Genomic DNA, 21,604 nt, shown 5'->3' with positions numbered 1-21,604 from the left:
CCAGGGTATTAAATTTAGGCCCCCACTGAATCTCTACGGATACAGGAAAATAGTTTGGTAACCAATGGCAATTTAGAAGAACAGCCATGGGGAAATAAACGTGCATACAGTGTCATGGTTATGGTGGCCAAATAACCAGTAAGGCTGTGATTCTTTAGAGTTGAGTTTTATAGAAGCATTATACTTGCTGTATAAATCTCCAGAACGTACGATTTATTTCCTGATGTGTACAAGCAAAGATGAAACCACTGCAGCAGCAGATTGGAGCTATTTATTTCACCATCTGTCTTTTTTAAAACACGTAAAAGCTCAAATAATGTTAGAAAATGTCTAGTGACTCAGTGGCTAATGCACCTGCAACTTCAGGTCACGAACTGTCCTAGCTTTCTCAGACAGAAACACTCTCCCACTGCATTGTTCCCAAATAAAGCAAAATTGTCATTTAGGCTGCTACATGTTAAATATTTCATCAAAATATAATGTACAAATTAATACTGAAAGCAGAATATAATATCTGTGACAAATTGGACCAATATTGAGAAAATTGGTTTATTTTGTATTGCTTTCTATGTGCTCAGTCTGTGGATCCCATTATGATTTCCGTCTGATCCTGCAGGATTGAGTCACACCATAAAGACAGTAATTTGTACCCTGTTTCATGTACCGGCAACTCTATGACACAACCTTTTCTCTCCAACTTTCTGCTGCCCACACTCCAGAAAAAGAACACACGGCTACGATGTCCTATTACCAAACTAAAAGCTTGCTTGGCCTGAGCAACAGGATACTGGCAGCTCTAAAAGCCCTCACAAGAGTGCCAGGATTGTACACTCTCCAATTCAGCACACAGTGTTAAGTACAGCACCTTCCACTGATGGCTGGCACCTGTCCCTCCATATCCGCAGACCTGGCTGGCACAGATCAACACTGCACCACGCTCCACTTCACAGCCTATTACACATTCCAAACAAATTAAATATGAGGGGGTGTGATGGGCCGAGATAGTATTTTGTGGAGCCCCAGCAGCCAGCGCAGGCCACGCATGCAGTAGAGGTTCATTAGACAACTCAATAGAGCCATGTGGAATGTGCGAGGAGACGCATCACTCCATTGTTCCCCAGTGGCTCCTCTGGGAATGGGCTAAGCACAAATTAAAAGAAGTTGAGGAGATGAGTAACAATACTGTGCTATCAAATGTAACGGCACATGACAACCAGCCCAGTGTCTGGATGCCGCCGTTGTAGAAACCACTGAACTGTAGACATTGTTGTCCATGAGGAGAATTGGCAGCAGTCCTCAGAATGCTAGGAACTTGTTTAACTTTCCAATTTTAAGAGGTCCTGTTCCTGGTTTGGCTGAACTCTTGCCACTGGTTACGATAATGTTTGTGTGCAAGCTCGGCAGGGGCCAGAACATGGCCAACCGTGGCTGCACGTAACAAAGGCCGTTGTGGCCCGAAAGTCGGTCAGCTTACAGTGGTTTGGACTTTCCCTCTCAGTCTTTCCTCCTCTCTTTTATCTTTCTCGCTGGACCACAGCCATCAGCAGTTATACAGCAACTATTATGTGTTGCAAGGTTCAGACCGACATTCTAATAAATGGTTGGACCTCATCAGCGTTCTTCAACCGTCAGTGGGTCAGTAACGGCCAGTCCTCACTTAAAATTCCCTACAAGCTTTGTTACTGAGCTTTGAGTGAGCAAAACGTGGATTGACACACTGTTCTTTCAGATGTAATGTGCCAATACGATCCTTTTGCAAAAAGAAGAGAGAGAAGCCTGACAAAAGAATCATAGCTTATGTTTGTGACAAAATTACAGTACTGAACAAACTGAACGTTTGATAAAACTCAAAGTTAGTGAATACGCAGCTGGTCAGCTAGTGAGAGCTTCATCCAACCATCCACAGATTCTGAGCCACACATATGGGGGAATTTACAATGGAGTTTGAGAAAACATGTAGATTTAGGTTGCAATTTTTCTCCACTTTACATTTGCAAAGTTGGTAACTTCAATCAAAATATGTGTTTGTTTGGCTTCGGCTGGCTTTCCAAAGCCCCAATGACTGTGGTGACTCCTCACAGCAGAACTAAATAAACTGAGGATGTGTCAAGCAAACTCCTCGGATTGCCACATGTCAGTGTAATCTGAATGGTCAGTGGACACTGATGGAGCCGTAGTAAAGAGCTGGCAGAGGGAATCCTTAATCCCAAAAGGCAGCATGAGACAGATGGTACGATGATGGAGGATCGATGCTCTCTGCCATCCCAACTGCTTCCAGCGGCCGGCCCAGAGGCAGGAAGTGGGCTAATCCCTCAAAAGAAACTTCCAGACTAAACACGCAAGAGGAGCCGCACCCCCAGCCCCCACGGCCGCACTGCTGCCTAGTACAATGTGGATGGTACTGGAGGGGGTTAAAAAGAGAAAGGGAGAAGTAGGGAGGCATTTGTTCCTGAGTTTCTGGTTGAGGGAAGCTTTATGAGGACTTTGACCTTCCCCCTGCGGGCCCCTCTAAGAGGTCCTCAGCTGCAGGACAGAGCAGGAGGAGCCTATATGAACTATACATAACTGTCAAAGAAGTACCGGTGCTTTGATAAAGGCCCCAGAACTAGATCCCTCTTCGATTGAGGGTCTGTCTGGATGACAGCAATGTCCCCTGCATGGAGCTCTTGAAGAGTGGGAAAAACAACGTCTACAACAGAGTCTTCATTGACAGTCCTATGTTATGTTCAAGAGAAATGTGAAGGATATTCCTCTGCTTTCTCTGAGGCAAATGGCTTTTGTTATCATAAACATGACTTGTGCTGCTGGCTTCCAGCCGCACAGATATAAAGGTGTTTATTGGACACAGGGAAACGAATCCCACTCCCTTATAAACAGGGATGCCCTGTCTGTGCCCTGCAGACAAAGAGTGAGTAAATAAACCAGGAATCCAACTGATGTTCCTCTGGAGCCCTGTGTGTGTATTTGTGTGCTGAGAGGGGAATGGTCTGACACTGTGCCTACACCTCACCTCGGGAGGATTTACTGTATTTAGTGGCAGGAAAAACACAAAACATTTACCCTTAGCCAAGACATCATTCACAAGTTATTGGAAGTTAACAGAACAGAATGTAACCGAGGGAAACCCAATGCTTTTGAAAGATGTGTATTAAATCCGAAAATGTATAGAGGCTTCAAACTGTATGCAGCCTGCACACATTTTTGACAGCAGGTACGTTGTAAAGCTGAATATGTAAGAAAAAAAAACTGCTCCAGCAAGCTGATAAGCTGCCATCTCATTAATGCACAGCTTCGTCTTCCCCGGTGCTGTTTCCAAACATAGCAGTATGAGAGCATCCATCTCCAGCACCCCCCTCCAGCCTTCCAATTTGCTGCCACTCACCTTTTTTTTTTAATTCTATCAGCGTGATGATGAAAGCTGAGAGAGCATTATGGTCCTCGCCAGTGGTCAGACAGTGAGTGAACGAGTGCAGACCTGCCTCGGTCGCACTGTCAGCCATCTAAGTGTGTTAGGACCGAAGAAAGGGGGAAGTCTGTAGTGCCAAGGGTTGAGTGGCATACAACCACAGAGTAAACACCAAAAATGTTCATATGATCCACAGCAGAAAAAACGTGCTGTACTATGTATAGTGCAGTGTCATATTGCTGGGGTCAAATAGCGTTTACACATATTTCTCAGTGTTTGTTTAAGACCAGATGTCTGGTTTTTGTGTTGCATTGGGAGATTTCAGAAAAAGTTACTATCTTTGATAAAATCACCACAGCAACTGAACAACATGATATCTTAGAGGGATAATATATAAAAAAATCACTTCACTATACACAGCAAAAAGTAGAGGTGCAATTTTTATATTCATTATTATTTAATCAGTTTACATTTTTTATTTAGATCTAGACAATAGTTGACAAATCAATGAGTCAATTGTGTAGCTAATGTGCTCAACCGAACAAGACGTCTAAACAACTGAAGGCAGCGATCAAGCAAAGTGTCACTGCTTAGTCTTCACGCAATTTAATCAACTAGTCAACTAACAGAGAATGAAAACACAAAAAAAGATCATGAATAATTAATTAATGTCAGTTGAGGACTGTTGACTAAACGAGCAGTGTGAATTTATACACTGTAGCCCCAAACACTTTAAATGGTCTAAAATAGAAAAGTTTCCAGAGCCCAATGTTATACTTGAAATTGCTTGTTTTGTTGGATGATTAGTCCAAATATATTTCATTCATAATTATAAAAACAAGAGGAGAACAGAAAATCGGCATATGAAAAGCTGGAACCAACATGTTGTTTGTTATGTTTGTTTGACTACCTGAGGATAGTGGTATTGCTTTCAAATGAAAAACCATCATAAGCCTACGGAGGTGATAAAACACTTGATATCGAATATGACAAATTCTGATTATTTATAGATGCCAAGTAAAGTTTTTTCGCCAGCATTTATCTGTTTGGTACTCGTTGCCATGTTGTGTCATGCCCTGGGTCATGAGCAGCCATGAGAGCATGGGGAGAAACATGGGGAGAATGGCCAGTATGGACAGGCTGTGTGACTGGAAGACCATCTGGTATCACCAGTCACCGGGCACGTATCACCATATGATCACACCCCTTCCAAGGCCATCTCTCCTTCAAGTCACAGCAGCACTCATAACCGCCCTACACTCATCCAGCGCCCAACCCCCCATAGTAAATGGCCCTTACACTGATGCACTCTCCACAGCTATTGACCGGCTCATATGTTTCCGGTCATTGGCATTATTCTTGTACGACCTCCACTCCCCAAAACAATGCTCCTCCTCATGCTCTACATGTCTCCAAATATTGATCTGCACACTTTCTTCTGCTGTCACACAAGGGGAGCCTGAGGAAAAGAATGGGAAATAATACACAAGGAGGGTTCAGTTTTCATATACTAAAACACTGCAGAAGAAAAATCTTTAGTTTGACGGCTTTTTAATTTCGGTAAGACATCAGACAGCATCCGAGAGGAGGGGAATGCTGGGTTGCAGTGGCTGAAAGCCTTTCTAGCTGTCAGGCAGCTGGCAGTAACCCGCAGTCTGAAGATGAGACCTTCTTTAGTCTTTGGCTGAATCACTGAATTATTCTGTTATTCAGACAGGTCCTTCTAGCTTGCGGAGCAAAAGCAAAGTCAGGTTTCTGATAGACCTTGGCAAGATGATGACTACTGGATTATTCATAATGTTTTCCTTTCTCCTACACGACAAATCTGTTCTTCTATTTTTCACGAGCCCAAGACGCTACAGCCTCTGCAACTAAATTCATAAGATAAGGGCACAACCCTGCTGGAGCAAAGTTCTTAAATAAAGGCCGATTTATATTTAACTCAGACGTGGTCTGGTTCGGGCTCCCCCAATAATTGAGGGATGCAGTAATCTGCATTTACTTACTGTAAGCTGTGCTGCAGCATTAAGATGGGGTCAAGGCAGAGCAGCATCTCTCTCATTTCCCCTTGCTTTCTACGTTCTTAGCATTTAAAAAGAGTATTAAAAAAAAAGCAGGACAAACAGACGACAGTATAAAGCATCACTGCTAAAAGAGGCAGCTGTAAAGGGTTAAAATGACAACTCAATTCCTAATGTTGTAGAATACCTGAAAGCCATATCTGAGCGAAAGCAAGGAGACTGAAAACCAATACAAGAACATGGACACTGAAATTGATCCATCTATGGCTTAAGTGTGACTTGGACACATGTTGACCCCTCGTCTCCTTCAACGCTGCCCAAGCAGGTGCTTCCTTGCTGTGGAATGTTGAATGCAGGGTTGAAAAGGTCACGCCATGATGCCGGCCGGCTCTGAAGTATGCCAACTATCTCAGTCATGGGGGGTCATGGGCTTTGACCCACTTCGGGATGCATTTGGAGAGGACATACTCTCAAGTTGTGGACATGCATTTCATCGCATTCCCATAATCCAGGCCAACGGATTCCAGCAGGCAACATTTGTCCTGCTTTTGATCCATCAACGCGCACTTGGAGTACAGCTCTCAAACTTATCAAAACCAAAGAGTGAGTGTGTGAGGGAGAAATACAGGTATCTCTTTCTGGCTCCTCGAGTTATCGAGTGGCACCGTCCCAGGGGGGCAGTTGTTAGTGTGTTATTATCAGAGCAAGGTGGCGAGCTGACAGAATGTTTTTGTCTGCCAGACAGGGGTTTGGGTAACTCCACCCCTCTCAGCCCAGCGGAGAGCAACACTGATGAGAAGTTGACCTTATTCAATCTGATTTTTTCCCCTCTACTTTCCCTCTTTTTTTTGGACATCTTTCTTCCTTTTTTGTGCATGTGAGGGCTGCCAAGCTCGGCGGGGAAAACAGTGTGGTGATGGTGCGGGCTGCCTGCGGATGCACTTCAAACACAGGGAATACTTCCAATAACGTATGCACATCATGCATTGGTAGGTACATACGCACCCACACAGACACAGTAACACACTCGCAAGAGCTAACAAAAGCACATTCCTGCGGGTATCTGAGCAAGTTCAAGACAAAAGGGTTTAGAGCCATATCTCTCGCACAAAACTGGCACCGCAGCTCAGGCTATAAATCCTGTCACAGGCTCATTCAGAGGCGATGATCAGGGACAAACTTTCAATACTTCACTGCTTGTCCCGTGATCACACCTCATCATTCCGTAGGATGGTACGGACAGGTCGGAGCCCATGAATGTGTCAGGCAGGTCATAAGTCACAGCACTGCACACACACACACACACACACACACACACACACACACACACACACACACACACACACACACACACACACACACACACACACACACACACACATACATACAGGACCACCACTATGCATAACTCATGGTCATGACTATTTACAGCATGAAATGGTCACTAAGAGGTGTAAGTACATAGTCCTCAGTGTATCTGATGTCATGCAGCAGCCTGCATACCACGCATATGCACACAGACTACACATCCATGCGTGCAGACAGATTTTACACACACACACGCACACACACACACACACACATTCCTGCTGAAGGATGGATGAAGGCAAAGCTCCACACAGGACACAAAGAGTGTTGGTGTGGAGTAGAACAGAAAATATTCAACACAATCCAACAATGAGGAGCCAGGTCGGAGGAGGAGACAGACGAGAAGAGAGAGACAGGCTGGAGAAGATACGGGGAGAGAGAGAGAGAGAGAGAGAGAGACACCACAGCAACACTAACCTGCTTCACTTCAGCCGGCATGATGGTCCAAATCTCGCCACCTTTCGTTCCCGCAAAAATAAAACGCTCCCGGGGAAAACGTGTGACAACTACCTCCTCCTCTGGGGAAAAGTTATCCTGCGCCTCCTCTCCTCCCCTCACGGGCTCCTCTCGTGTGTACGCGGAGTGTTGCCTGTGTGCGCGCAGAGCTGCGGCTCAGACGCAGGCAGCCATCCTCTGCTCAGCTGCGTCCACACACACGCACTGAGGCGGAGCAGCACGGGAAGCCAGCCGGCGGCCCTTTCACAATAAAGCACTCGCAAAACACGCTGCAGCTTTACTCGTGTCTCGATTCAAAACGACAAAAGAATGAGTAAGTTTGAAACCACCCCAGAAAACTGCTGACCATTAAAGATGTAGGTCTACACCGTCCTGTCAACAAGAGAAATAAGATATTGAGAAAAATGTTGATTCCATGTGTTTGTCACAGGATGCAGGTAAACATGGCGAAGAGGCTATATATAAACACATAAAATAGAAACTCAACACTTTTGTTCTCGATCCCATTTCTCATGAATTCAAGTGAAAGATGTAAGATTTCCTCTGTGCAAAGTGAGCTCCTCACCTTCGCAAAGATAATCCATCCACCTGACACATGTCACATACCAAAAGATACTGATTATAAAGCATTATTAGACTGGTCACAATAAAAGGCAGACTCTATAATATGCAGTTCATGAACTACAGTTTCACATCCTGGGGTATTGAGTATCTGGTATGACCACCATTTCCTCCATGCACTGCAACACATCCACAGACAGTTTCCAAAAAATGATGCATTTCTGACGGCCCTATTAGAGGTCAAGTCATACAGTAGGCCTAGTAATGCAGTCCCCCGAGAGAAAGTCATTTGTAATACCTTATATTGTATGTTTGCTGTATTTGATGACAGGAAAATATGAGAATATTGCATATACTAGGTAAAAAGAATATGGATTCATGACAACACAGTGGCACAAGGGCCGATCATTAAAATCCAGCAGACAGCCTAATTGTTTTCAGAGGACATGAAATCAGAATGATTGATAATTATGTGTTGCAAGGGTCATCTTTTCTGGAAAAACTAGTGCTTTTATTTTGAAAGCAAAAATCCCTTCACATCCAGTGAAATTCTGGCTATGTCAAGCATGTTTGACACATGTGAATAAAGGACTCTGCTTTCTTCTTTGCAGAGATGCTCTATGGATGTATGGGATGGAGAGAGATGGGGGGATGGCGTTGCTTTGCACAACCCCCCTCTCTGTATCGAAAGCAGGAATTCAAGAAAAGGAATGGAGCTGAACTTACATACACACACACACACACACACACTCACACACACACACACACACACACACACACACACACACACACACACACACACACACACACACACACACACACACACACACACACACACACACACACACACACACACACACACACACACACACACACGAGTTCGCAGTAGAGAACAAAAACCTCTTAGGCTGAGAAAAAATTGGGGAAAGAGGAGGTGTGTTAATAGAAAGGAGGATTCCCAGACAGGCAGCCGGAGCTGTGCAGGAGCTCTCTCTCCTCCTCCTCCTCCTCCTCCTCTCTCTCCTCCTCTCTCTCTCTCTCTCCTCCATTTCCTCTCATTAGGTCAGTGTCTCTCGCTCTATCTCTGGCATCTTACTGGGGTGGGATCAGCTCCCTCCAAACGCTCCAGCTGCATCTGTCTGTCAGCCTGTCTACCCCTCCTCCTCGTTGGCATAGACAGAGAGGCGAGGAGTAGGAGCAGGACGGGGGGAACAGGGGCTCACACGCAAAACAAAAGTTGCCCCTACTGAAGCAAAGGCACCCCATACTCTGCAAATTTTTACACCCTATACACAGACACACACACACACACAGCTTATTTTCTCTAACTCTTTGTCCCATTCCCCTCAGTGCACTTGATATAAGGGAGGGGTGGGACGTACGTGAAAGAATTCACATTCAAACGTCTATGACTGTGACCAAGACTGAATAGGAATGTTAATCTAATAACGTTGAGAGAAGCTTAACTAAGGACGACTTTGAGTGAAGTCTGAACAGGAGAAGAGAAAAAAGGATGACTGGACTAAAAAACTGAAAACAGAAAAAAAGAAGAAATCCCAAACGGAGCGGAAATGGCTGAGGTTTTGCATTCCACAAGCTTGGCAGTGTTATTTCATCTCCCTGAATGTTACTGCTCCATTTGTTCTTAATGAAAGACCTGGCCCACCATGCGCCATTACAGCGAGACCTATTTATGCTCAACAATATGATTAAGAATTCATCCAAGCAACATTACATTCAAAAAGCAGCCATAAAAATATCTCTACCTTCAACATTGGCTGCTCTTATGTGATTTGCAACATCACATTCCATTAAAGCCATTTAAATGTTGAGTGTTTTCATAACCTTGTTTAAATCCATTTAGTGCTCTGGAAGGCTCATGGGGGCAGATGAGTAAAGAAGCTTTGTATGTGTGAGTCAAAGTTAATGTTATAAGGATAAGAAATGTCCATTTAGAGGTGGGGATTGGTGGTATATCTCAAATCAGAATAAATCACTCAGAGCAGAGCAGCCCTATACGTTTAGTTGCATTAGGGCCCTGTGAATTGCAAAAGGGCACTGCCTCCCCCTTGAGTCAAAGGTGGTGTCAATGTCCACAACTTTGATGAGAGGATGAAGCGACACCATCTTTCTGGTCACGAAAAAGGAAAAAAATGAACACCAGCAGGGACGTGACTTGAGGAAACAGCAGTCAGCTTAACAAATTTGATGTCACCGCACAATGACACATTTATTCACAATGATCTCTCTGTGCCTTTTCTAATCAGCTGGCTGTAGGTGTTTTTGGTAATCCAATCCGATTTTGTGACAATCCCAATCAGCCAATCATGTCATTGCTGTCACACTCTCGCTGTCAGCTGTCATCTCAGTGATTCGCTGCAGCCCTCCTCCTCTCCGATCTCCTGCAGTCTCCAGTGCCCTGGTCGAGCCCAACTGAGTCCACACATCATCTCATTGAGATCATCAGAATCTCTCCATCCCATCAGGATTTTTACAAATAACCTCACCAGCTTTCAATAATGATGACATCACATGGAGACGTTCCCCTTTTTGTACACTACGTTTTGTTCACTTGTCAATTGAAGGCTTTCGTTATTGAAATACCCCAAAATGTCAATTAATGACAAATGGGTACAATGCTATAGAACCATGTTGCTAGCATGGCTGGAAAATGCTGCTGCTCTTTACGCAAATCGAAAGGTACAACGCATCGCTGGACTGGGGTATCAATAAGCATTCTGTTCCAGGATATAAAGAAAATTGACAAGACAGGAAGAGATAAACTACAAAAAAGTAAATGAAATGCTTCACTTCAAATTGACTCCTGTAATGTTTTCAGGTAGGTGATACAGCACATATGATACCAGGATGCCTGCTACTGTCAGACAAAAGCTCTCTTCTCTTGACTGTAGTCAACCCGTGTCTGGGCCTTGTAAAATACAAGTACAAGGTGTATGAATAATCCAGGAGCTGTAATCAAACCTCCTGAAGTCAGCGATACTCTGTCAGGACGTACTTGTGAAACAGATGGTAGAAAGGTTGATGTGCAGCAAAGCTCTGACAGGCAGACACCTCCAGTGAGGATTCTTCTGTTAAAATCAGGGATTTTGTTTCAATTCAAGAAGACACAGAAGTGAAAGCAGATGCGGAACGTAGACGGAACAACAAGTAACTTGAGAACATATATGGTATTTTATTGCAAAGAATTGTGTTGTATCATTTCAAATTTCCAATGAGACTTTCCTGATATCTAATTGTGACAAGTACTTTAAAAGTTTTTTAAGTTTACCTTCCGACTTTACCAAAAAGGTAAGTTCAGCCAAATATCTCCTTTCACAAAGCAGGTCTGAAAAAACAAATGCATTCAAAATGAGAGTCAAGATAATACTGACTTTGCTGCTCTAAGTACTTTATAACAATCACTGGACAATGCAGGAGCCTGATAAGAAAATAATATGAGTGTGTGAGTGTACAGGGCCAAGATGATCTGCTGCTATAGGCTGCTTGCTGTTTAGTCCAACAATGGCACAGCTTGCAAAAAAGCCCTTATCTAATGACTTGTACTATCATGTTTTATTCTCCCCTTGAAAAATGGCTACTCAGCGATGCAGAGGATTAGAGTCCAATCTATTTGGGACTTTTGTCTCGCAAAAATGCAATTTTCCTTTCACTTAGGGAAATAAAGTTCTGTCTAAATGACATCACTTCAGATGAAAAGGTTCTACTTTCTGCAACAGTACAGCGAGACTGAAATACAACTATAACAGGATTAGGCTTTTCCTAGTTTCCCATCCTGCAATGTGTAATTGGGACACAGAATGCAGCACAAACAACAGAATATGAAGCAGTTTGAGGCTGACATGCAGCAAAATCAGCAACTTATACCCACAAAAGTGTGGGTAGATCAGAGAGTCTCAACCTGCGGGGGTCACCAGATGGTTGAGTGGGAAAAAAAAATATATATATATATATATATATATTTTCAAAATAAAATGTAATATTTTAGACTGGAAATAGTTTTTACATCAAATCTGTATCTGTATCAGGGATAAGATATGCTTTAGAATTGATGTTTTTCGGTGTGTTTGTGAGAGTCAAAGTCTGTGTGCACATGAGATACTGCTTGGCCAAAACTAAATACTTTTGTATTTTGTGAAGTTTCCTCCTCTTTCCACCGCTTCAGATGCTGTGAGTGCATATTTGCTCTAAAAGTGGGAAAACGCTCATAAAACAGTCAAAGTTGAGCACAATCTAATAAAAGGGTTAAGAATTATGGTGTGGCAGTCTGCAGTGCAGAAAAACACATCTTAGCTTCCCCATCTGATCAGACATGTTCACCAGCCCGATTATACTCGTGGGACACAACTCGAAAAGGTCAAGAACTATTGTTTTAGATGAAAATGCCATAGTACTAATTCAATTTCTCATATGCCTTGTTATACGTTAACATGTAAGATAATGAGCAGCAGCTTCTTGGCAGGTTTCAACTGGCTCCTTCAGTGATCAAGGTCAGCTGCATTTAGAACTGTAGCTGTTGTCAGACCGGCACTGAACTGCAGACATTTCCCTGAAATTTTCTTCAGGGGCAGTATGTAAGAATGCAAATATTTGAGTCGGCTACTCTAGACATTTTTCACAACTTTTCCTGCCAGCCCCCTAGTAAAATGTCTGTAAAAGTCAGAGTGAGCTCATGTGAGAAAACAGCGGAAACATTACTGGATCTAATATATCTGAGGATGAAAAAGAGGAGCCATACACGTAGTAGACACAGACAAAGATGTCAACTTGGAAAGACAAAGAGATTTGAGACCTTTTGGCGATAAGGGCAGACGCTGAAATTACCCAAAACGTTGCAGGAAAACAAAAACATTATGCGTCATTTCCTGCCTCCTGCATGCTCTAACCAGGTGCCACTCCTCGCCTGAATGTTCCAGACACTTTCCTGTTGTTGTGAACGCATCTGATCTCCTGCTACGTTCTTCATGTGTGAAAGCCAAACTCCAGAAAATGAGGAGTCATGTGAGTCAAATGTCAACTCTCCAGACATTTTCCTGAGCTCATGTCTGGTAGCAGCTTGGGAGAAAGGAAAATTACTTTCCTCTCTATACATGGAATTTGTGCTTGCTATATGCACTTACTCAGCACAGAATGATCGGTTTGAATGAGGCTCGTGGAGAAGAGTAGTGCCCATCTTTTCACACATTCCTGCCTCACGACCATCGCTCCCCGACACTGAGACAGTTCACATACCAAGCCCGCCCTCCTTCAACTTCACCCTTTTCAAATACACCATCATATAAAGAGGGCCCCACAGCCTGGCTTCAACTTGAGACAAATAACATGGTTTTTAAACCAAGTGTGTGTGTGTGTGTGTGTGTGTGTGTGTGAGCAGCTCTGTGACACAAAACAGCAGCAGTCTACAAATTCCAGACTCTGTGATGTCCAGTCTTTTTATAGTCTGCCCAGCTAGGTAGTGTGTCTACCCCTGAGGCAACGCCAGAACTCATATAGTCAGTTTGCACTGGCAAAGCCAATAGATGTATGTGTGGCTCTGACTTTATCGCTATAATCTGATGGAATACTAACTATAGATTACGGTTACTGCACATACACACCCCTGCCGTTGCTATGGATTCACATGCTGATAACCGCCTGGCAGGTGGGAGAAAGATGATTTACTGGCAAACACCAAGAGGTTTGCCTTTGTTAACATTAAACAGAATTGAGATTCTGGACTAATTCCAGGTAAAGCACCACCTGAGTGTTTCAGTTTCCTTTCGGAGTTCATTCATCTGCTCTGGAGATTTTTTGCCTGACTTCATTTGTCAGTTCAGCCGAGCTCCTTTTGTGCCTCTTTCCAGGAAACGTGAAAGGTTTTACAGGGAACACTTTTAACAAAAGTTCATTTGAGTCTTCTACTTCACATTACTTCCCAAGGACAGTTTACACAAATGTATTTGCCGAGGAGCAATAAAGCAGAAGACACTGTTTACTTGGCAATAGAACTCAATATCCACATTAGCCTTTATTAAAGAACACACTGGGGTGAAATTGAAAATAAAAGTTAGCTCAAGTCCCTTTTTCGCTACTAAAGCATCTGTAGTCTTAAGGAATGCTCTGTCCAATAAAGTGCAAATTTACTCCTGCAAACCTTCCAACACAAGGCTGAGTGCAGCTTCTGGTCCTCATTTGGTGGCTATTTACATGCTTGTAAGTCATGTTGTAAAAATGTCGCACCAGTACGTTAAACTCATGATGATAATTAAATCAAGACTTTGGGGAACACCACCAACCCAGCTACCAAGTTCTCAAACTGTTTTCAATTTAGGGGTCAGCCTCCAGCCTTGTTTGGATACCCTGCTGGACACTGAGGTCACATTCCTCAGGTAGCATTGGTGTCCCGTGAAGGAGAGGGGATTTATTTCAAACACATGGGCGAAACAGTTAAGTGTCTGAACTCAACGGTCAAGCCCATGGTCATCTTCACGTACACAAGAAGACCTCCACGCTCTCCAGAAAGTCTCAGGCCGAGGCATCGCCCTCAAAAGATATTTAACTTGCCTGTTCACCTTTGCCAGTAAGTGAGGATGTGTGGTAGAGGAAGTGGGAGTAGTTTTCAGATACCACTCTAAGAGCTTTTAGTGAGCATAATGGTTTAATGGATTGTGATCAAATGACAGGGAGGTGCACCAGGACAGGCATTAAGTCCACCGTTGTTGGGGCCGGTTTGAAGGATGGAGGTCTGAGCTGCCTCGGGGGAACATAAATAGCCCACAGTACAAAAGGTTTTTCCGCTGCTCTACCTTTGAAACCTCTCTCTCGCCCTGTTCATCTGAACAAGAGGAATATGCACAACCCCAGTCTCTCTAAAAGTTCTTGTCTTTGCATGTCAGCCCCTGTGCCGCGCTGAGACACAAAAAGGACTCCCCCCCCCCCTTCACGAGTGGTTAGCAGCGTGATTCACGGGTCATCACCTCGAACGTGACAAATAATTTTGAAGAGGGAATGAATAAAAGATGATCTTGAATGTAAAAGCACAATCGCTCCGCATTTTTACTGAAGGCTGAGCTGTTTAGTGGGAAAGTCTTTGTGACGCAAATGTAAAATACATTTATTAGAAGTGCAAATGGATCACATTGCCTTTAGAACCCCTTAGATTTTGTGCGTACTATATTTATTATATATATTATATAATACCGAGCCACACTGCTGTACTGTTGAATATGTAATTAAAGATTATATTTAATATTATTGTACACGTCTTATCTGATTCATTGCTACTACTTTGAACATTAATGTTAATTTGAAATAGTTTTACACAACTAATTCAGGCAAATCACCAGTGGATGGACTGAACTTGTGTCTAATTGTATTTCTATAGTTCTATTTAATTCATTATTGTTTTTATAACAATACCTTTTTTACTTGCGTTGCTGTAATATCCTTCCATCTATCCATCTATCCATCTATCCATCTATCCATCTATTCATCTATCCATCTATCCATCTATCCATCTATCCATCCTTCCATCTATCCATCTATCTTAACCCTGGTTCATAAACTCAGCGATTCATAGCGATTCAAATGTCAGGGTAACGCATCTCATAGTTGAGGATTGAGAACCATTGGGAACCTTTGGGAACCACAGCTTTAGATGTCACCATGCCTAAATGAGGAATTGTATCCTCAGCATTGAGATTACTGAACAATCCTTCCACCATAACGTTGTATAGTGCCGCTGCTCTATTTGTCTCTATTTGCATTTTTCTCTGAAGATTATTTAGAAATATTAGTGAAAAGGTCACAACCAGTCGACCAGGTAACCTTTACACTGTGTGAGATATGATTAACTGTTTCATACGGAAACATGGAAAACACACAGAAATGTTATTAAAGGATTTATTTACATGTGACTTTTCTGCAGGCTGCAACATGAACCTATAAATTGAAAGGGAATAAGTGTAGGAGGGCCACGGGAACAGTGTGGTATACAAAAATAAACAAAGGAGGCACTTTCACACCGAGGTAATTAGGGTGTTTATGGGAGGCGAGAAAGTTCTTGATGGCACAGCGAGGAATGAAGACAAGGGAAGACAGAGGAAGGGAGGGGGCACACTAAGGCTCATTGTTAGGCAGGTGATTTATGAGGGTACAGGAGCTCCTGAGCCCTGCCAGTGGAAGGATAGATCTTCTGTCGCTATAGCACCCTTAGCCCTTTGTATCCATTGTGCCTAGACAGGGCTTGAGGGGGAGGGGGGGCTGTGGGGATGAAAGTGGGTGGAGGGCAGCTGAAGCGATTGTTGGTTGAGTGCTGTGGTACCATCGCAGGGCCGGAGCCTGTACATCTTCACCACAGATCAAAGGCTGCACTGTTCCCTCTCTTTAAAGCTCACAAGCCTTTGAAAACTTCCCACAACATTTGCACAAGGGATGGTATGCCTCTGCAATGCTGGACGCCTGCAGAATGTAGTATCGGAATACCAAATGGCAGTATTTTATGATATCCACAGTGAGAGAAATTATGTAGTTTCCTTTCAGGGCTCGACAATTATTCAAATTTACCTTTCACTCGTCCAGGAACAAAAGTTACTTGCACGGGTGAAATAAAAATAATTGGGGTGACCACATAGCCGAATGGTCAGGATGCATATACCACATGGACATACATGCTCTGAGCAGCAGGTCCTCAGGACCTCCCAGCCCGCCAGACCACTAACTGCATGTCCATACCCCCTCTCTCGCCCACATCTCCTCTCTCTCCACTTTCACTATCTAAAAAAGACACAAAGAAAAAAACATACTTGTAATAATTACAGTAATTAACTTTTATCAATTGTTTGAAAATGCAGAGTTCAGATGAACAAACAGTTGAAAGCATACAAACTACGTCAACAGTAAATTATTTAATTTATGAATTTTATTAATGTGGCTACAATAAAAAGCTGTTTGTCATTTAACATTGGCATTAGTATGCGCCATTCTACCTGGCCTTATATAAAATGTCACTGAGGCATATTTATAAACTTTGAAATTATTTATTAGTCATTATTTTACATTCAAGCCATTACGTCCTTGCTAATGACCTTTATATGTCATGCTGAATTGCAAAGCAAGTCTTTCTCAATGTGAGCTTCAAATGATTATCAATGTTTATCCCTCTGACATTTAATAATGATTGAGATATTATCATGATGATAGTTTGGGTATGGGTGATGAATTAGTGGTAAAGAATTAGCCACAGTCGTACGTAATGGTCACATGTGACAGCGTTTTCACATTCATTTGTGGTTAATTGTTGAAGTGAAACTGAAGCTCAAGGCTTTATAAAGCTGAAGAAAAGATTTCTCTGTCTGTGTGTGTGCACACAGTTACCGTTCACAAATCTTCGTTCTCTCGTTGACTTGTATGGTTGAGTTGTAACGTTTCTTCTTCTTGGGGCTTTTCCTGACACTTGGCCAGGCTGCAAAGCCTGAAGGAACATCGCAGCCACTGTTCCACTGAATGTTTGAACTGTAAGTGATTCCTAAGCTGCGGGATATTTGGAGTGACTGCTGATTGGTCAATTATGGCTTTCTGAAATGGATATATAAGAGGGAAAAAGTGCATTCGTCTCAGAACAGTTGTTTATTTATCTAAAAAGTCATGTAGTGAGTCAGTGGCACATAATACGATCAAACTGTATTTGTTGTTTATGAAATTTCTCTTCCACTTGCCCTACAAACACTCCACTTGTCCCAGACATGCAGACACGCTTTCATGTGGAGCCCTGCCTTTTCAAAGCTGGGTGATTGTATGCAGTGCGAGATGGGAACTATGCATGCGTCAGGCAGCGGCCGTGGGTAGATTAGGCGTCTGGTGTATATGAAATGAGGTCACCTTCTCCCTTAGCTCCAGACAGACATGGTTGTCTGAGTGCTGTCTGCCTTTCTCCACACATTGAACAGTCACCATGCAACACTTGACCTTTCAGAGCCTTGGTGATAACGCTCCTTCAGGCAAAAATCAATTACCAAAGGAAAAAGTGATTTCAAATGAAGACAGCGTATGATCTTAGCATGTAAGTGCTCACATGTTGGGGCTGTTGATGAATGTGGATTGTAAGGCCACTCAGTCCGCATCAGTGAATCTTCTGATAATTTCATCAGGACAGCTAATGGAGTGGCCAACATCATTGTTATGATTTTCCTCATAGGACCGTGCAGCATAAACACTAATTCTCCTCCTTGGCAGCAATTCATAAAGTGTTATATTGAAGTGAGTGAGGATCAGGATTCAATTAGAAAGGTCTGAGAAAGTAGGACAGTGCGGTTCAGAAGAACCTTTTCCCACAGACAATGTTCCAATCAAAGCATCTTGTGGTGATCTACCTTCCTTTACCCAGTGTTGAGATAAAGTAGGGCCAAATAATAACATTAGAATAATATTTAAACATGTTGAATCACAAGATTCTTTAATCCTATTCAGTCTTACACACAGGGTGTTAATATCAGAGAGTGATTCTCTACAGGACAGACTAAGATCCTAGAAGAAAAACAATGTGTGGTATGTAGCGTTTTTAGCCAACAAAAACAACATGAAATGCTTGAAGGTTTCGACTTCACTCACAATTTTTCTTTTTGGTTAAACAAGGCCAAGACTCTATCTTAGGTGCTAGTGGTTCAGTAAAGTTGTACCCAGTCCTGCTTTTAGCTAAACGCTGATATCAGCATGCTTAAATCACTACTTATTTCGCCAATGCTTCCATGCTGACATTTAGCAGATAAAATAGATCTGAAACATTCTCTATAGATTTTCTGGTAACAATTGTTTCAAAGAAGATTAAAAAAATGTTTTAAATGAGGTAAAGTAAATCTTTTTTTTTTTATTAAATCATTATTCGCCAATATAGGCTAATGGAGCATTTGTCAGATTTTCAAAACACGTTCATATAAGTATTGGCTTAACAACATCTTGTATCCTTTGGGCTATAGGCATCATGGGGCTACTAGAGAAACAGTCATAGGATCATTAAAGTATGAAATGTATGGATAAAATGTCACATGCAGTCCATTAAAACACAAAAAAGTCAACCTTGTGTTGGATAAGTCAAGGCACCATCAATGTCAGAAGATCTCATAGGACCATCCATATGTGTGCAATATACAACACACAATAGTTGTTGAACTATATCACCCTGAACTGTGTGGTGGACAGACTTACAAACCAACGCTATACCAGCCTTAGAACCACACTGACGGAGTTGCTAAAAACTCTTCCCCATCATGCAAATATTTTTACGTTCACATGAGCATTATCCAAAAGATTTGTCACAAAAGTAGAACAGCAGTAAATCTTCTACACTTTAAATCTGTGGAGGAAATGACTGCTATATATCCTCATAACGCTGTCAAACCAGTGCTGTGTTATTTATTTGAGCCATTTGGCTGCTGTCCAGAGGCCATGCCTCACTCCACATCCAGGCTGGACTGGACAGAGGAGCCCGCTGTGTTAAAAGCAACAAAGTGGGGTGGGCAGTATTGACATTCTCCATGCACAGTTTGAAGTGACTAATCATACAGGACTCTGCTGATGAGCATGTGAAGTAACCTGCAACCAAGCTCAAACGATGAAGACTGATTATTAGGACCAATCTGTTCCAAGGTGAGCAATGTGTATCCAAGTCCCTCTTGATCAGTTGGTTTCCACTGTCATCCACATTTTTTTTTTCACCCTAGCTTTGAACAATGGCAGGCTCATCGAGTCTGACCTTGAGGTTGTGAGTCTGAACCCTAAGATACTGATCCATGCTCCATTTTCATTCATCAAGCAGCCCGGGGATTGTATGTGAGTGTGTGTGGGTGGAGAAACAAAGCAAAGATGAGATAGAGTGAAAGAGAACAACCTGGTGCATTCCTCATCACTCATACCACCTCATTGGGTGAATGGAGTGGGTCGGAGGTGAAGCTCACATACAGACACACAGACACACACACACACACACACACACACACACACACACACACACACACACACACACACACACACACACACACACACACACAGACACAGACAGACAGACAGACAGACACACAGACAGACAGACAGACAGACAGACAGACAGACAGACAGACACACACACACACACACACACACACACACACTCACACACACACACACACACACACAATTCTCTGTCAGTCTAATCTGTGAGTGATAGTGTGAAAAAGCATATTAATTCAGAGCCTGTCATGTTAAACACTGTCCAGTAAATCATTGACAAGTTTATGAAGAGGGTATTTGTCTCTCTTTCACACACACACACACACACACACACACACACACACTTAACCGTACCATACTTTCTCTGCATCATCTTCATTTCACTTCACAAAGCCAAATTGGCAGCTAGCCCTTTAAAGATGAACACAGACACCAGACAAACACATCCACAGGCAAATGTATGCAAACCTGTTCCAGCGCTTTGGGTTTTGCTGTATCAATAAAACATGAGACAGCCTCCTTTACTGTGATTAAAGGTGATGCATCTAAGTGCTACAGATGCAGCATCACCGAGTCGTGCTTTCGTTTGTACCACGTGTACAGTTTCTTCACAGAAATGACATATGCAAGAGTAAAACCAGGGTAAAGTGCTGTGAGGATATTAGCACAACAGAAGCACGTGCATCAGACAGCCCTTCAAAAGCCGAAAAGAACCTGAATATTAAGTTACATTTCCTGACCTTGCGAGTTGCTAAGACAAGAAGCGCTAACTGCAACATTTTACCTCAGTTTGATGTGCGTGAATCAATGGGTTGTTGTGCCTGCTGACATTTTTTAGGGGATTACAGCTGTCTCATTTGTACATCTCACATGTCCTGCTCCTGCAGAGTCAGCCAGCATTGACAGGATCCCTGGCCAGGACTCTAATATCCCCCACACACTGGCCAGAGTTGAGCAAAAGGCCACATCCAATCAGCAGCACCACCAGACAATATCAAAGACCAGTGGGCGAAAGAAGATGGGATTTGTATGGCAGGCAGTGGCGTAGAGGGAGGGATGTGAAGGAAGACATAATGAGAGTTTGAATCTCATCAGCTCGCTTTTAAAGATGAGTCACCACAGAGCAGATTATTGTACAACATCCAGGACAGTGGGTCCAGACAATAGGAACAAGTGTCCCAGATCACAGGGAAATTGAACAGAGAGATTACGGAGTTCAACCAGTGATTAAAAGCAATGGCCGTGAGCAGACGTGATGATGGAATGAACTTGCTGATGGAAGGAGGGAGCATGAGAGGCGAATGCGACTTCACTGAGGTAAGCACGCAGGCAGACACATGGTAGGTCAAGCTGGTGGTTGAAAAAGACAAGGGGTGGTTGGCCAGCATGCTGGCGTCATTTACCTGCATCACCACCTGCTGCCATGCCAGCGGTTGGCTGGCGGTGGCGTTGGGAGGCAGGTTGGCGCGCTCTAGCTGCAGGGTGACGTTTCGACGCTCCTCCTCAAGGGCTCGGGTCAGCTGCTCAAAACGCGCCTCCTGTTCTTTCACTGAGGCCAGGATGCTGGCGGCTGAGCGAACGTCATAGTCCTCCATGTTCAGTGTTGGTCGCAGTTGTACCGATCTTCCAAGTTGGTAAGGGAGGGAAGAGAAGGGGGAGGAGGGGGCACCAGGTCATTAAAGACACCCAGACCCAACAAGCTGGGTGAATGGCATCAACAGGTGGACTCATGGCTCAAATTCAGAGTGAAGTACATGACTTATTTACTGGCCAAGATATGACATTGATGATTTGGCATTCAGCAAAAGCCATA

General features: G+C 43.2%; 1 protein-coding gene across 10 annotated transcripts in view; it reads right to left on the bottom strand.

Annotated features, from left to right (window-relative positions):
* arvcfb (ARVCF delta catenin family member b) overlaps positions 1 to 21,604 on the bottom strand; it is a 228,590-nt gene that overhangs the window by 105,111 nt on the left and 101,875 nt on the right. For 7 of the 10 annotated variants that reach the window (XM_034594796.1, XM_034594802.1, XM_034594801.1 and 4 more), the window contains one exon: positions 21,195 to 21,414. The exons of 1 other annotated variant lie outside the window; for it this stretch is intronic. In XM_034594796.1, coding sequence (XP_034450687.1) covers positions 21,195 to 21,386 — 192 coding nt within the window. In that variant the 5' untranslated portion in view covers positions 21,387 to 21,414. Of the gene's footprint in view, positions 1 to 7,212; positions 7,442 to 21,194; positions 21,415 to 21,604 lie in introns of those variants that run through there. 2 more of the 10 variants (XM_034594803.1, XM_034594805.1) reach the window with 1 other exon arrangement.

Source organism: Hippoglossus hippoglossus, chromosome 9 (assembly GCF_009819705.1).
Source record: "Hippoglossus hippoglossus isolate fHipHip1 chromosome 9, fHipHip1.pri, whole genome shotgun sequence".
NCBI lineage: Eukaryota > Metazoa > Chordata > Actinopteri > Pleuronectiformes > Pleuronectidae > Hippoglossus > Hippoglossus hippoglossus.
Note: the sequence above shows the minus strand (reverse complement) of the source record. Positions and strands in the feature narration are given on the sequence as shown.